The sequence below is a fragment of the Zootoca vivipara genome, chromosome 2 (genome assembly GCF_965207765.1).
Source record: "Zootoca vivipara chromosome 2, rZooViv2.hap1.1, whole genome shotgun sequence".
Classification (NCBI taxonomy): Eukaryota; Metazoa; Chordata; class Lepidosauria; order Squamata; family Lacertidae; genus Zootoca; species Zootoca vivipara.
In genome coordinates this window covers 48797482-48811806 of record NC_142584.1, presented here as the reverse complement: position 1 = coordinate 48811806, position 14325 = coordinate 48797482, and the positions used below count along the sequence as shown (strand labels likewise).

The following is a 14325-nucleotide window of genomic DNA, read 5'->3' as shown; positions in this document are numbered from 1 at the left end:
TTTGTTCTTCAGTCACGATGACAGGGCATTCCACCATAGGCAGGGCCTCTTTCTCTAAACTTTGCTCTGTGTATCATCACAGTGCTGTTAGCTTGGCAATGACAGAACAGATCTGAAAAAAATAATAATGGACACAGCCATTTGTCCCAATGAACTATGCCAGGTTTACTTCTAATGATTCCTGCCAAGAAGAAATCTCTCTTACGGAGCTAAGGGACAATACAGAAACTTTCTCCTGCAATATATAGATGTTTACTATGATACATATTTCAATTTCTATATTTATCTTAAGTTATTGACAGTTTTAACTGAATTTGGATTATTTATAAATGATGTTATAGAGACCACAGTAAATGGGTAATGTCTTATAATTAGGTCCTATTTGTAGACTTTTAAAATTGTGCAGATGACATATATGTGATTTTGTAATTTACACTTAAATTAAAAATATTTAAAAACATCTTTATTAGATGTATATACGGCAAATATTTAAATATGTATTGAAACCACATACACAATGATGCCAACCAAGAGAAGGGGATCAAAGCACCCCTAAAGATACGGGTGATTAAAGTCACCTCCTGTCCGTTTGTCACCCGTGTGCAATTTGGGAATTAAAGATTTGCGTCTAAAGCAAATTCTGATCTTGGGCTCTCAAGACCCACAAAGGGAGCTGACTGGTTAAGGCAGTGTCTCTAAGCACTATGTCCAACCCTGTCCTGCTGCCATTTGACTTTCCCACAGCAGGGCTCATGCTGGTCACCTCTGCTTGGAAGCCCGAAGGAGGACAGAGAGGGAGAGATGGTTGCAGGAAAAGTAAGCACTTCGACTAACTGTTCTCCCCTCCACCCTTTGTGTTGTCACTCAGTTCATGTTCATTCTGCTTGGCCTGCAGTCAGAGGAAAGAGAACATACCAGCACAACCCATGGGTGAGTCACATTTCAGTGGAGGAAGGTGGCTCAGAGGGGGAAACACTGTCTAAACCAGTCCACTCCCCCATCCAGTCTTTCCTCCAGGGTTAGAAGAACATGGTCATGCCGGATCAAAGAGCCATCTAGCCAAGTAATCTGCTTTGCGTCAACAACCAACCCGATGGCTCTGGGAAATTTACAAGGACATGAAGGCAGCAGGCTTCTTCTGTTGTTTATTCCTAGCACCTAGCATTCAGAGATAGAAAAATGGAAGCACCAATCTGTCACCATTAGTAGCCATGCTGAATAGACCAACTCCCTATGAATTCAATAGGCCTTCCTGGATGCCTGTGGTGTCTCCTCTCTCATTCCTTCCCCCACTTAGGCTTCAAGTAAGTATTCTGTTGTAGTCAATAGAAGAGGTTGAAGTATGTTTTAAGTTGTGGTACATGCAGCCCCCAGGACAGTTTCTCCAAATGTGACCACAGACCCAAAAAGGCTGGCAATTCCTATTTTGGGATGGCTTCCATGACCATACAAGCCTAAAAACCAGGGTTACTTTTGGCAGTTTCAAATCAACATGCATTGAAATTCAAATTTCTTTTTAAATCTCCAGGGTTTACAAACTGCCCAATAACAAAGGTTCTCAGGGTGGTTTTACATGGGAAGAAAAATTAAGCCATAAAATATGAAAATGCAATAAGGAAAATAAGCTAACATACAGTAAAACTAGCAAGAGAGAATGATCTTTACCCAACAGATCCAAAGAGCACTGAAAATATTTAAGAATAAAAATCCTGGGGAAATAAAAAGGCCACAATGTAAGACAGGCCATGAAATTGTGAAGCTTGGCACCTGTTTTGTTGCTGTTTCTTAACCATGCATATAAAGGATTAGGGGCATGATCCAAATCTCCCCTTCTTAGATATACCAAAAGGGCACAGAGAACACACCTGTGGGGGATAGGAAAAGTAGCTGGGGATCGCGATTGGAAGTTGATTTTAAGACATGGTGAGCATATTGTTATGTTTATATTTTATATACATATTTGGGGATTTGTTTTGATTTATTATTATGTGTATAGTTTAATTTGTTTAATTTGCCCAATGGATTTGAGAAGTATAGACTTAATTTAAGTTATGTATTAATTTACGTTGGGTGGCTTAAATTTGAATTTATGTTATTTATGTTATTTGTGTTATTGTTTTTGTATCCCCTTTTTTCCGTTTGTTGTTGTTTGATAATTTTTAAACCGAAAAAAAAGTAGCTGGGGATGAAGGCAGGGGGAGAAATCCTACCCAGGAAGGTTCCTTCCCCTCACCTCCAATTCATCCCAGAGTTTACAGTCATACACAACTCCCTGTAAGGCTGATCAACACAGCTGGTCTCAAAACAAGAAAAAGGGGTAAATGCCCTGCATTGACCATTCCCTTTCATTTTCTGCACTCTATCATGGCTTTTGCCTGCTCTTTGGAGGTAAAGTAATTGAATCTGGACTACGTCCATAGTTTAACGCTGATCAGCTCCAGTAATGTTTAAAAATAATAATTTAAAGTATTTCATTAAAAGATTCCAGGGTAGTGTACAAAAGTATAAATGGAAACTAATTCAGTCATAATATATAATTATTTTTAAATAAATAAAAAATCAGCAAAAGATGACAGCAAATAAAATGCTTCAAAACAAATGGGCAAAAACAGCCGAAATAAAATCTAAAAGCAACAGTCTTTTTACATTACTCCTGACATTGTTCATCTGCTTTTAGATTATTGCATTACTGTACTTTCACTTGATTTCTTTCTGAGGCTTGCTCTGTAGACGTACATCAGAATGCACATCCAGCTGGGGCGGAGGTGGTGGGGGAAGCAGCCACCATCTCAAGCCAATGGCCATGCTGTGCGGGGCTCATGGAAGTTGTAGCCCAAATCTGGAGGACCCCAGGTTGAAGAAGACTGCCTGGGAGGATGCTTGCTTCCATAAACTGAATCCAGAGTTCTGGTAGCTCTTACTTTCTGCTTTCTGTGACCTGTCAATCCTCTGTTCACTGCCCCCTAGAGCTCTAGGGCAAGTTTTCAAGCAATGGCTAAACAATGCCCCTCTATCAGATTTTGCCCCTTTTCCCATTCTTGTAATGTAACCTTTTTGATTATCACCCTTTTCTCTCACTTTTTTTTAATGCCAAAACACACCACAAAACTCCAAAGAAACAAGAAATAAGAAAGGATGTTGTCAGTAATTCTTTCAAGTCACATAGCAAATACATTTAGAGTCACCTTCCCCAGCATATGGAATTACACAGAAGGCAAATGCGTAGCCTTAGGAATTGAGTTCCTGAGGGGGAAATCTCTCATTGCTCCTCAAATTATTGCAAGGGAAAGAATTTACTATCAAGGGCCTTTAAAAGGAGCCTACTGATGTGTGTTCAATGTACAATAGTTATTACAGCTGGAGAAAGGCCATGTCCATAACTTTAGAACGTGTAGCAGTAGGTAGGTAAAAAGAGAAAGGAGGATGCAATGAGAGTAGGAGATACAAATTAAGGGGCCCTCAAAATAGAGAGATTTAAGAGGAAGAAAAAAATCCAGTTTTATAGTGGCCAACCCACAGTAAAGACACACAAAGGAGGAACAAAAACATAGGGTGACATTCTCCTAAGATTTCATCTGTTTACTGAACTGAACACAGAGGGTTGTTTTAGGATGGTTAAAAGCGGAAAAAGCTGTGTTCAAAGCAGCCCAAACTGGTTCATCAAGCTCCTTCTAACTGCCAAAGACCAGAAAGTTCAGGTCTCTGATAGGGATGCAAGCCCTCAGGCACAGCAAAGCATGCCATGATATAAATGACAGAGTCTCTCAAATAAAAACTAAGCTAGCACCAAAGCCATAATACAGGACAGAATCCACTGAAAGCCATACTATTCTCCCCCCTTAATGAATGCCCTTCGTGCACATCTATCTATTACTCCTCTTCTATATTCAATTCCATCTAAGTCTCTTCCTCCTCACAGTGTAACACCAATGTGTATCACAGTGCCTGCCCCGCACAATTTTCACATCTTATGGCTTTTTCCACCTTCATCTTCACACCATCTCATATTCAGTGGAGGTGGGTAAGGAGAAACTTTAATAATTTTTCTTTTGGCTAGAAGTCATGTTTCCCTTTAAGGAACTAAATGTGTCAACGTACTTGCCCCACTCAAATGCCCCATTCACAGTGTGGTGGGGGGCGTCATCTGTACAGTAAAATGAAAACAAGGGGGAAAGGGATGCAGGGCAAAGAAATTCTTTAAATCCATGGAGCACAGCAAAGTGAAGGGGAGGGAGGAAACAGGGTTTTGCTTCCCCTTCCCAATGTGCCCTCCTAGTCATCCCTAGCCATTGGCCTTGCTGGCTTGGGCTGATGGGAACTGTAGTCTATAACATCTGGAGGGAATCAGGTTGATGAAGGCTGATGTAAAGAATAAATTCACCTCCCACACTTTACAAGGGGCAGACATGTGGATAAAATTCTAAATAAAATAAATAACATATTCCATCACTAATACCAGGGTAAAATTATATTGACTTAAAAAAACTTTTTTAATGACTTAGTTGCATTAAGCCTAACTTGGAGATAGATGACAGATCAATATTGCTGAATGTCAGTTCTACAATAAATCAGCTTTATTAGCTGCCACAAGCCCAAAAGGGACAGAGGAGGAAAATCCCATGTTCTTAAAGGGCCAAGATTATTGCAAATTTATTTGGGTAATTGATAGTTGAGGGCATTTCCTCTTTTTAAGAACACGGACCACTTAAGAGGCAGCATACCTGCACTTTGTGAAGACAAATCCTCCAAAAGGGGAGAAAAATTCCACGTATACATGAACATTTGTTCCTTCTAGTACCGAACAATAGCTCTAGGAATGGGACATGAGTTCAGATACAGCAGGCAAATAAAACGCATACAAAATGAGAGAACGACTGCACAGCTCCCTTTATTTGGCTGTTTTGCAGGTACAAACATTATCTACTTCTTTGTGAATGAATGTGCAGCTCCCCCAGCTACGCAACTGCACCATGCTCAGGCGCAGGGGCTTAAAAAGATAGAGGCAGATTATATGCAGATAACAACTTCATTGCAACACTTCATTCTACTGCAGGAACAGGCATGCTGCTGCACTCCCACAAGGATTGCAAGGACCATCTCAGGCTGGTTTAACTAAAATATGCCTACACAACACTTTATCACAATGTATCACACCCCAGAGATTACTACACACCATCATCACTGGTGATCCTAAAGGCATTAATGCTTGTTTAGCAGCTTTTCGTACACAAGAAATGGTTTTGTAATGTGGAAAAGTGGCTTTAAAACCACTAGACTTCAAGTGCCTCTAGGCCCAAAGGACAAAGGCAGAATTCTTCCTACATACAATTCAGAAGAATCAAGAAGGAATTCTGAGCTAATGCTGGACTCAGCATAAAGGGGAATGTTTTCATTGAGAGATACATGCTCATCCCATTAAAAAGTGGGAAAACTTAAGGGCTGTGAGTAGGCCGTTTGTCTGGGCAACCGAGTCTGCATGGGGTGGTGGCTTAGAACATGAATCCAGAGAGATTCTATATGAGTAGACGTTCACTATTGTGGATTAATAAGCACTGCTGTTTTTTAAGCAGTCACTCTTATTTCCCAGAGAGCCTTTTAGTCTCTGATAAAAAAAGCAAGAGACACAAAGGGCATTTTATGTACATATGATGCAACTGGACCAGGGAGAAGTGCGAGAGGAATTTCTGACCTGTGTGCACCACTACTATACACTGCTTGCTCGCATTAAATTATAATTTAACTACATAAAGCCCATGCTTTATGAATGCTACACTGTGCCAAAATTCACTTCCTGAATGCAACAACAAATTAGTACTCAACCCTTGCTATACGCACTGCAGATTCCATGAGTAGGAATGCATTAGAAATTTCCCCATAGAAACCAATGGAAATCATCAATTCATTATGCAAATGAAAATTGTTGACTCGTCATGCAAACGCTCACCTAGTGAATGATTTCCAGGGATTGCATTGTGTTCGTAAAGTGGGACCTGTGTGTACAGTTTATTATGATGCTCAAACCAGTGCACAATAATGATTAATATCTGGTATTAAACTGTGAGACTGACAGAGCCACTTTCTGAACTGCTTGCTTCTGTCAATATGTCGTATCAGGCCAGTGGGATACTAACTGTCACATGCCAGGGCCCATGTCACTATATGCTTCATTTCCAAACATGGACACCTTGGCAGAGCTACACACTACATTGATCTGGAAGGCATTCAGCAGCTGACTCATGCAAGTTACTCTACAACAGAAATGGGCTGTTGGTGCAAATGATTCCCTGCTTCGAAAAAATCTTTTAGAAATAGCCCCCCCAACCCCCCATAAAGTAGTACCTAAACTACTTGGTATCAGTTGTGAAACCTCAAGTATAGTTACGGCTCTCCAGCAATGCTGATTTATACCTCCTTCTTAATGGACAGTTATACAGTTCCTTCAGAACAGGAAGGGAACGTGACTGTAGCTCAGTGCGTAGAGCACATGCAGGTAGGGTGAGAAAGACCCCTGCCTGAAATCCTGTAGAAATCTGATGCCTATATAGGCAGTGTTTCTCAAGCTTGTGTCCCCGGCTGTCCCATCATCCCTGATCACTGGTCCTGCTAGCTAGGGCTGATGGAAGTTGTAGTCCAACAACACCTGGAGCCCCAACCTTGAGAAACACTGGTCTAGACAATATTGACCGAGATGAGCCAATGGTATGAATAAGCACAAGGTAGCTTCCCATGTACTTGACTGGTCAGCTAACACAGTGGCGTAGCAAGGGGGCGATTGGGGCTGGTTGCCCTGGGTGCCACCCTGGAGGGGGGTGGCACTCGGCACCCCCCACTGGGGAACTTTTTTTTCTCTGTTGCATGAGATTTTTCAACTGTTCTTATATGTTCTTTCAATGCTGATTTCATATCTGAAGTTGGTTTTGTTCTGTAAGCTCTAGGGTTTGTTTGTTTTTTGTAATTCATGTTTTTCACATTTCGCCAGAGCCAGAGCTGCGTGGGGGGCTGACAAAAAAAATTCTGCACCGGGTACGACCTGGGCTTGCTATGCCTCTGAGCTAACATTCATATTTCTTACATAGCAGATATGCTGGTCTTGTGAACATTATAAAGGATGAAGGGGACAGGGGTGTGTTTGTATACATGTAGGGGGACAATCTGTACACTGCTGAGATGGTATGCATGTCCCCTTCACAGACTATGGTGTTACATTTGATGGACGCATCTGCTGTCCAGAGTGATCACACTCTAAAAGGTTCAGATCCTCAAGGATAGTCCCAGCTTTCCCAGAATTATGCCTCAAGCTCATCTTTGCCTGCCAAGAGCACATAGTTTAAAGGACGGCAGAGTTGGGAGGGATTTGTGGAGCATCTACTCTAATCAAGTCTCCACTCCAATCTTTCCAATGAAACAAATATTCTGCATTATCCATATGTATCTGGTTCCTTTGCTGACTTGCTCTGCCATTTAGGACACCCTTCTGAACAACCCCATTCTCCTCAGAGAGTGAACAACTGCTACCTCTCTTCTTTCAGATACCCTTTTTCATATATGAAGATCATGAGCATAGGACACTTCTTTCCTCAATGGATTAGTCAATGGATTAGTCTTTTAGACCCTTAATCATCTTGGTGGCTGTCCTCAGAAGAATCATTTTCCATTTGTCTTTATTTGCCATTACCTGTGCTCCCAAGATTGGATAGAGGACGCCATAAGTGCTCTCATGTGTGCATGAAATAAAAAAAGGGTTGTCATGTTAGCAACCCAAAGTTGAATTAACCACTGCTGACCAATAGTGACTAAGGGGCACTGATTTAGAGTCCTGCAGCCCAGGGGCCCTTAAATGGCAGCACTACATGAGCAACAGCCTCTCATCTTTCCCCTTTTTAAACATTTCACAAAACAGTTGCACTCTCAAGGAGTAAAATTCCAGGCAATCATGTTCACTAGTGCTATCTGGCACTTTGCAACTGTCTTGAACTTTGCACCTGCTCTGTAAAAAAAAACGAGAGGAAAACAAAACAGCCAAGATGTTGCAGCAACTATTGTGGCTGCCATCACAGCAACCCCCATCACTGCTGCCAACACTGCAGAAGTCCTTTTTTGGGGTTGGTTTGGTTTGTTGTGGGGGCTGGGTGCAGAAGTAAAAGAGGGATCTGTATGCTCCCTTCCTGTCACCTTAATCAGTTTGGTGGATCTCACTATAACTAGCACTTATCACATATAACAGTTCTGGAATGTGTCCTCCTAACCACAGAATAGACACGTTATGTGAAGCAGTAGCTCAAGTACTGTAACGTTCTTCTTCTAACCCATATGATACATATGAACAGTTGCAGTATGGTGAAAGCAGCAATCTAAATTTTAGAGAAGGAAAGGGAGCAGACAGTGACATTCTAATGTAAAATGGCCTGTCACCACTAAATATTTGGTAGAATATCTCATCTTCTGTCAAGTGACTCTTCTATGCTATTTCATATTGCTTCCTTAATGATTCAGCATTACTAAGTTCTAGGGATGTGATTCTGTCTGCATCAGCAAGGATATACAGGGCTAATGAACCCAACTAGGGGAGTAAGTAAACTTGGGGTTCACCTACAGTTAAAGGAAACAGGTGTGCAACAGGAAAGCAGTAATAGGCATCTAATTACAGGCTTGGCAGGATCAACTCGATGTGTATACTGATACCGTGTTTCTCATATTATAAGACATGTCTTATATTTATTTTTTCCTCAAAAAAACACACTATGGCTTATTTTCAAGGGATGTCTTATTATTTTCCTCATCCTCCTGCCGCGGCCGGCATTGCTGCTGCGCCTATCACTATGTCTTATTTTCGGGGTATGGCTTATATTCCTTGAATGCTTAAAATCCTGCTATGGCTTATTTTATGGGTATGTCTTAAAATATGAGAAACAGGGTACATGCAACATGCTCACTAGCAATGATGGTGCGAAATTGCATTACTCAGCCAATAATATTTAACCTTGTAAAGAAGGAAGGAGACGAGGTCCCAAGAGAAGAGGGTGTCAGTCCCAAACCATGCAACCTGCTGACAAAGGCTGGGGACAAAAAAGGACTCTGATTGTCACTTTCTAGCTATAAACAGCAATATGGCTTTTGTTACACAGTCTTCTGGGAGTTTAATTTCCTGGGACGAACTTATTTGCTTTCACCCCAGCATCCAGTGCTCCAACTCTGAAATTAAATTACTTTCCAAAAACCACCCAACGTGGCATAATTCAGAAGCGTCTCCCAGGTCTGAGACCAATATACTGCCTGGGCGTCCATGCTGGCTCTTCCAGTTATCTTATTCACAGCAAGCTTTTATGTTACAAACCTGCTGAATTATGGTAATGACCTCCGGGGGGAAATCATACTGTTTAAATCAAGGAGCAAAAAGGAACCGAGCAGAGATTTGCAAAGGCAAATGCACACACGGATACTTACTAATTGCTCCTGTAAAGGTTGGCTGCGTAAGGTCTTTTGGCACCTTCCTGTAGATGTCAAGCCTGGAAAAACACACATACAAAAATGCTATAAAACAGGTGGAGCATTTCACTATACACAGTCAACAGAGCTGAATGATGCTTAAAATTTTTCCATTAAGTTTTCCAACAACCTCATTTTTCATTTTACACCAGAGTGCAAAAAACATCTTTTCACTCAGTTATATAAGTGAACTAGTTTGTGATTACTACTAGCTAAAGTTTGACGGGAAGGAAACTGAGGGAGGGAGAGGGAGAATTCCTATTCTTTTCCCTGTGTCTCACTCTCAACCCTGACTAAACGGAGGAGACCTGACAATCAATCCCTCTTCCAAGACAGCTCTGGTCTATAGGCTGTGTAATAATCTACCACAGGCATAGGCAACCTTGGCTCTCCAGATGTTTTGGAACTACAACTCCTATGATGCCTAGCTAACAGGGCCAGTGGTCAGGGATCATGGGAGTTGTAGTTCCAAAACATCTGGAGAACCAAGGTTGCCTATGCCTGATCTACCACCACCCACCCAGGCAACCCCTATGAAATGTAAGTGTAGCTCTTTGGTTGCTTCTAGGAAAAGTTTCAAGCTGAACTGGTAGTCAGTGGGTGCTTTTATCCTCTACGGTTTTAAATGGGTCTTGTATATTTTCTTGTTCTGCTGTTTTTAGCAGTGTTTTATCCATTGCAAGCCACAGAAATTGGTCTATAAACACTGTACGTAACAGTACGGCAGAGGAATGGACAGATGGAGATAGCTTACTCAATTCATGTTGGTTCCAAACACAAGATCCAATTTTTAGGTATCAAAAGAGAGCCCTGCATTTGAAAGCACTTTGGTGTGAAGAGTTTAATCACTTTCAGCCTTCTAGCATGACACAATTGTATGCGTGTGTGGTTCCTTACAAACAGATCACACACACCCCAGAGAGACACGAGGACTTTACCACCTCAACAAAGCCTGTAGCATCTGACATTTTCAGAGCTATACATATTTTACAGCCTGATTCATCTTTCCCCTCATTTATAATATTCCTGAACAAAATGGCCCATTTATGGACCCGCAGCTTCCCTGGGAACATCTGGAAAACACTGTTTACATTCTTTGCACACAGACCACAGCAACAGCAGCATATGATAAAGAGCCCCATAGCAGCTCATGACATCATGGCCTCACAGGCAGAGGAAATAGCTAAACTTCCTGCTCACAGCCCATTAAAACCTCAGCACTGGCGTCGTCTCACTGAAATGACAATAATGCCTTGGCAAACTTGGCGAGGAAGCCAGGAGGAGAAAGAGAGGGGCTTTGGCGTGTAACTAAATAATTGGAAACAGGAAATAGCTCCAGGCTGAAGGCTGTAAAAATAACACTATGTGGATACTATAAAAGGAAGTGTGTTCTTGGAGGGAGAGACAGCCCACTGCAAGATTTTAAAATGTGTTGTCAACATTTCGGGGTTGGGGTGGTTTAATGAGAAGGATGATGTCTTCTCTGGAAATAAGGAAGTTTCTTCTCAGAACTTTTTATTTAAATCATCTTAAATGACTATCATCTGTGGAATGTCAGGGCAATGGAGGGGAGAACAGATTTAAGGGGGGAAAGACATTATGTAACATGTATAAACAGAATTCATATACTGTATTTATAAAGGGGTTTTAAAAAAAAGTAATTCAGTTGACCAGAGGTCTATCTACTTATCTCCACAAGACATTTGCCAGTCAAGATACTACTGTACTAATTTGGGGCCTATCCACTTTGACATGGCAAATGTGGCAAGCTAGAAACACCTCCCAGATATATAGCAATACAGTGGTACCTCGGTTTATGAACACAATTGGTTCCGGAAGTCTGTTCATAAACTGAAGCGAACTTTCCCATTGAAAGTAATGGAAAGTGGATTAATCTGTTCCAGACGGTCCACAGAGTACTTAAACTGAAGCATTCATAAACTGAAGCGAACTTTCCCATTGAAAGTAATGGAAAGTGGATTAATCCGTTCCAGACGGGTCCGCGGAGTACTCAACCTGAAGCGTACTTAACCCGAAGCATGGGTGTAATTGGTTCCGGAAGTCTGTTCATAAACTGAAGCGTTCATAAACTGAAGCGAACTTTCCCATTGAAAGTAATGGAAAGTGAATTAATCTGTTCCAGATGGGTCCGCAGCGTTCGTAAACCGAAAATTCGTAAACCGAGGTGTTCATAAACCGAGGTTCCACTGTATATTTCTCCTTTTCTTTCACCCTTTTCAGTACAACTGCATTATAAACAGTAGTGTTACCATTTGACATTATTTGTCCTTGGGAAAGTGCTCTTCAATTTCCTCTGCCTATGACCCCAGGGAGCACCTAAAACCCACTAGAGCAGGAGTGTCTAACCTGTGGCCCTCCAGATGCTGTTGAACTCCAAATCCCATAGTCCCTGCTAGTCAGCCATGCTGCCTACAGCTGACGGGAGCCGGAGTCCAACAACACCTGAAGCGCCACAGGTTAGACTCCCCTGCATTAGGAAGCACAGAATGGTGCCATAGACTATTTGTGCTGGAAGCTCACCACTTGGGAGGAAAACCAACATTGATATTGAGAAAGAACTGACACCTTGCGGAGGGGAGAATCTGTGACAATCATGGTGAGAGCTGACAATTAAACTTTTCTAAGACAAAGAGACCCTCATCACTTTTCTAACCTAGTGCAACTCTCAAACTTTGCACCAAGGAATACTCATCTGGCACAATAAATAAATCCGTGAAATAATTTTGCTGGATGCTATGAACTCAAAGCAGCCATTCACAGCGGACAGTGCCTGCTGGGAGTCTGCATGACTCATTGCTCTGGCCTTGCCTCCTCCTAATTAGCCTCCACAGAGACCAGGCAACTCTACTGAGTCCCACTATCTCAGAGCTCCCCAATGGAGGCTGCTTTATGCATTGCTGCATGCGTTACTGCTCTAGCTCTGCCACCTTCCAATCAGAACAAAAAAATGCCCAGAACAGTGGCTCAGGCAGAAACAAAGGCAATTGATTTCTCTGAAATCAAGTATATCTTAATCTTAAAATCTACCCTTGGCAAGTGCAACAAAAGGTGGCATTGTTGAAAGCTCCTATTCATGGTTCCAGCCAGCCAGATATGCCCTTTATCCGGGATATGCCATTCCCTCCTGCTTTGACCAGTTTTCAGTTCCCTCCCCCCTCCAGCAGTCATCCTACTGTGTCCACTGTTTTTATCCTATATGGGTCCCCCGCTACGATCTATAGGTTTTTTTTGTACTTCTGCAAACCTCGGGGTTAGGTCTGTGCTTGGGCTGCTAGCAACCACCTCAGCTTGCTAAATTTGGTAGAATGCTGCAGTGTGATCAGCAACATGCCTCTCCAAGATGTACATGGCCTCCACCTCTTAAGGAAAGTGGTAGCATGATGCACAACCCGCTCACTAGGACATACCTCCACCCGAGAGGTAGGGGTGCAACAGAGGCAAGGGTAGCAGCTTTCAGAAACGAAAGGGGCACGGGTTTGTGAGTATGCCACACAGTCTAAGCATTCTGTGCACAGCCTGCCACTTAATTGCCTCTCAGGGTCGTTTTTCCTCTCCATACACAAGTGAATCATTCTGGTGGTGAGTCACTGAAGAGAAATGAAATTCCTTAGCCACCTACACTCCAAAAGTTCTCAAACAAAGCTGAGGTGTGTGTTCAGGGGGGTGGACAGGGATGGAGAGGGGGGGAATTTAACAGATAAATTTACAAAAATGTGCAGTTGTTCGCTGAACTACAGGAGAGGGAAAGTTTCCACTGCAGTATATTCAGCCAATTAGTTTGAACCACAGGTTTCCTCTACCCACAACCTCAATCACACTTTGTTATACTGTATTGCACAAAGCACTCTAGAACTGAGAGGCACTTCAGGTATAAGCAAAATATTGTTGAACACAGAAACCAAACAGATGAAAAATGTGAACAAAGAACAAGTTGAATCCACAACTATTGTTTTTTAAACAACCAGGGATAAGAATTGGATGTTTGGATTTTTTTTTTGTTATTCTTTTTGCATGGAGTGGACGGGCATTGGAAGAAAGCCCCGATTTGTAACAAAGGAAGCCTTTCTTCCAGTGCAGATAGCAGGTGTAGAGGCCCAGATCCAGATCAGAATCACAGCAGGAAGCAAAGGGTTAACACCCCCCCCTACTCCCCAGAGTCCTGATTTGGTTCATGAGCCTCCCAAGTCTGCTATGTACTTTTTAAAGCTATTTAAACAATTGTGTGAATGGCACCTGATCTAGTTTGGCCCTTACAGTATGTAAGAGATGGAATATACAGTCAGAGCAAGGCATATTTCCTTTTCCACAACTGTCCAAGCTGAGGATAAAAATTTCAGGTGTAAATTAGCTGACACCCATTTACAACATGCCCACTTGGGGCTAGTTCTCACATGCAACGGATGAGGAGATAAGCACTATGTTTGGGCACTAGGAGGTGGGGGAACCAATCAGTCCAATTCTCCTCGCAGGATTCCATGCTCCCCCACAGAAAAAACAACAGCAAACAATCCAACACAGAGAACATAGTCATATCAGGGAGATGGCAAGGCTTGAAGCCTTCTCCCTGACAGTGCAAAAAACCAATTTCCACTGCACTGCATTCATGCAACCCACACCTGCTATTTTCAAGAAGCAGGACAGCAACAAATGACCCATTGAGTTTTCATACAGTTGCTTGAAAGGGGGGGCACAGGTGGGGGTTGGGGGGAGTTAAGCACCTAAAAACTCTGGGATTATCTCAAATCTGACACTTCTGTTATTTATAGGTGGTGGGAAGCATATAAGCTTGGGAAGGCAGGAGGCTTCAGTTATGTGTAA

General features: G+C 42.2%; 1 protein-coding gene across 2 annotated transcripts in view; it reads right to left on the bottom strand.

Annotated features, from left to right (window-relative positions):
• ERGIC1 (endoplasmic reticulum-golgi intermediate compartment 1) overlaps positions 1-14325 on the bottom strand; it is a 77930-nt gene that overhangs the window by 43724 nt on the left and 19881 nt on the right. The window contains exon 2 of one of the 2 annotated variants that reach the window (XM_035105300.3): positions 9445-9506. The exons of the other annotated variant lie outside the window; for it this stretch is intronic. Coding sequence (XP_034961191.1) covers positions 9445-9506 — 62 coding nt within the window. The remainder of the gene's footprint in view (positions 1-9444; positions 9507-14325) is intronic. 2 annotated transcript variants of the gene reach the window in all.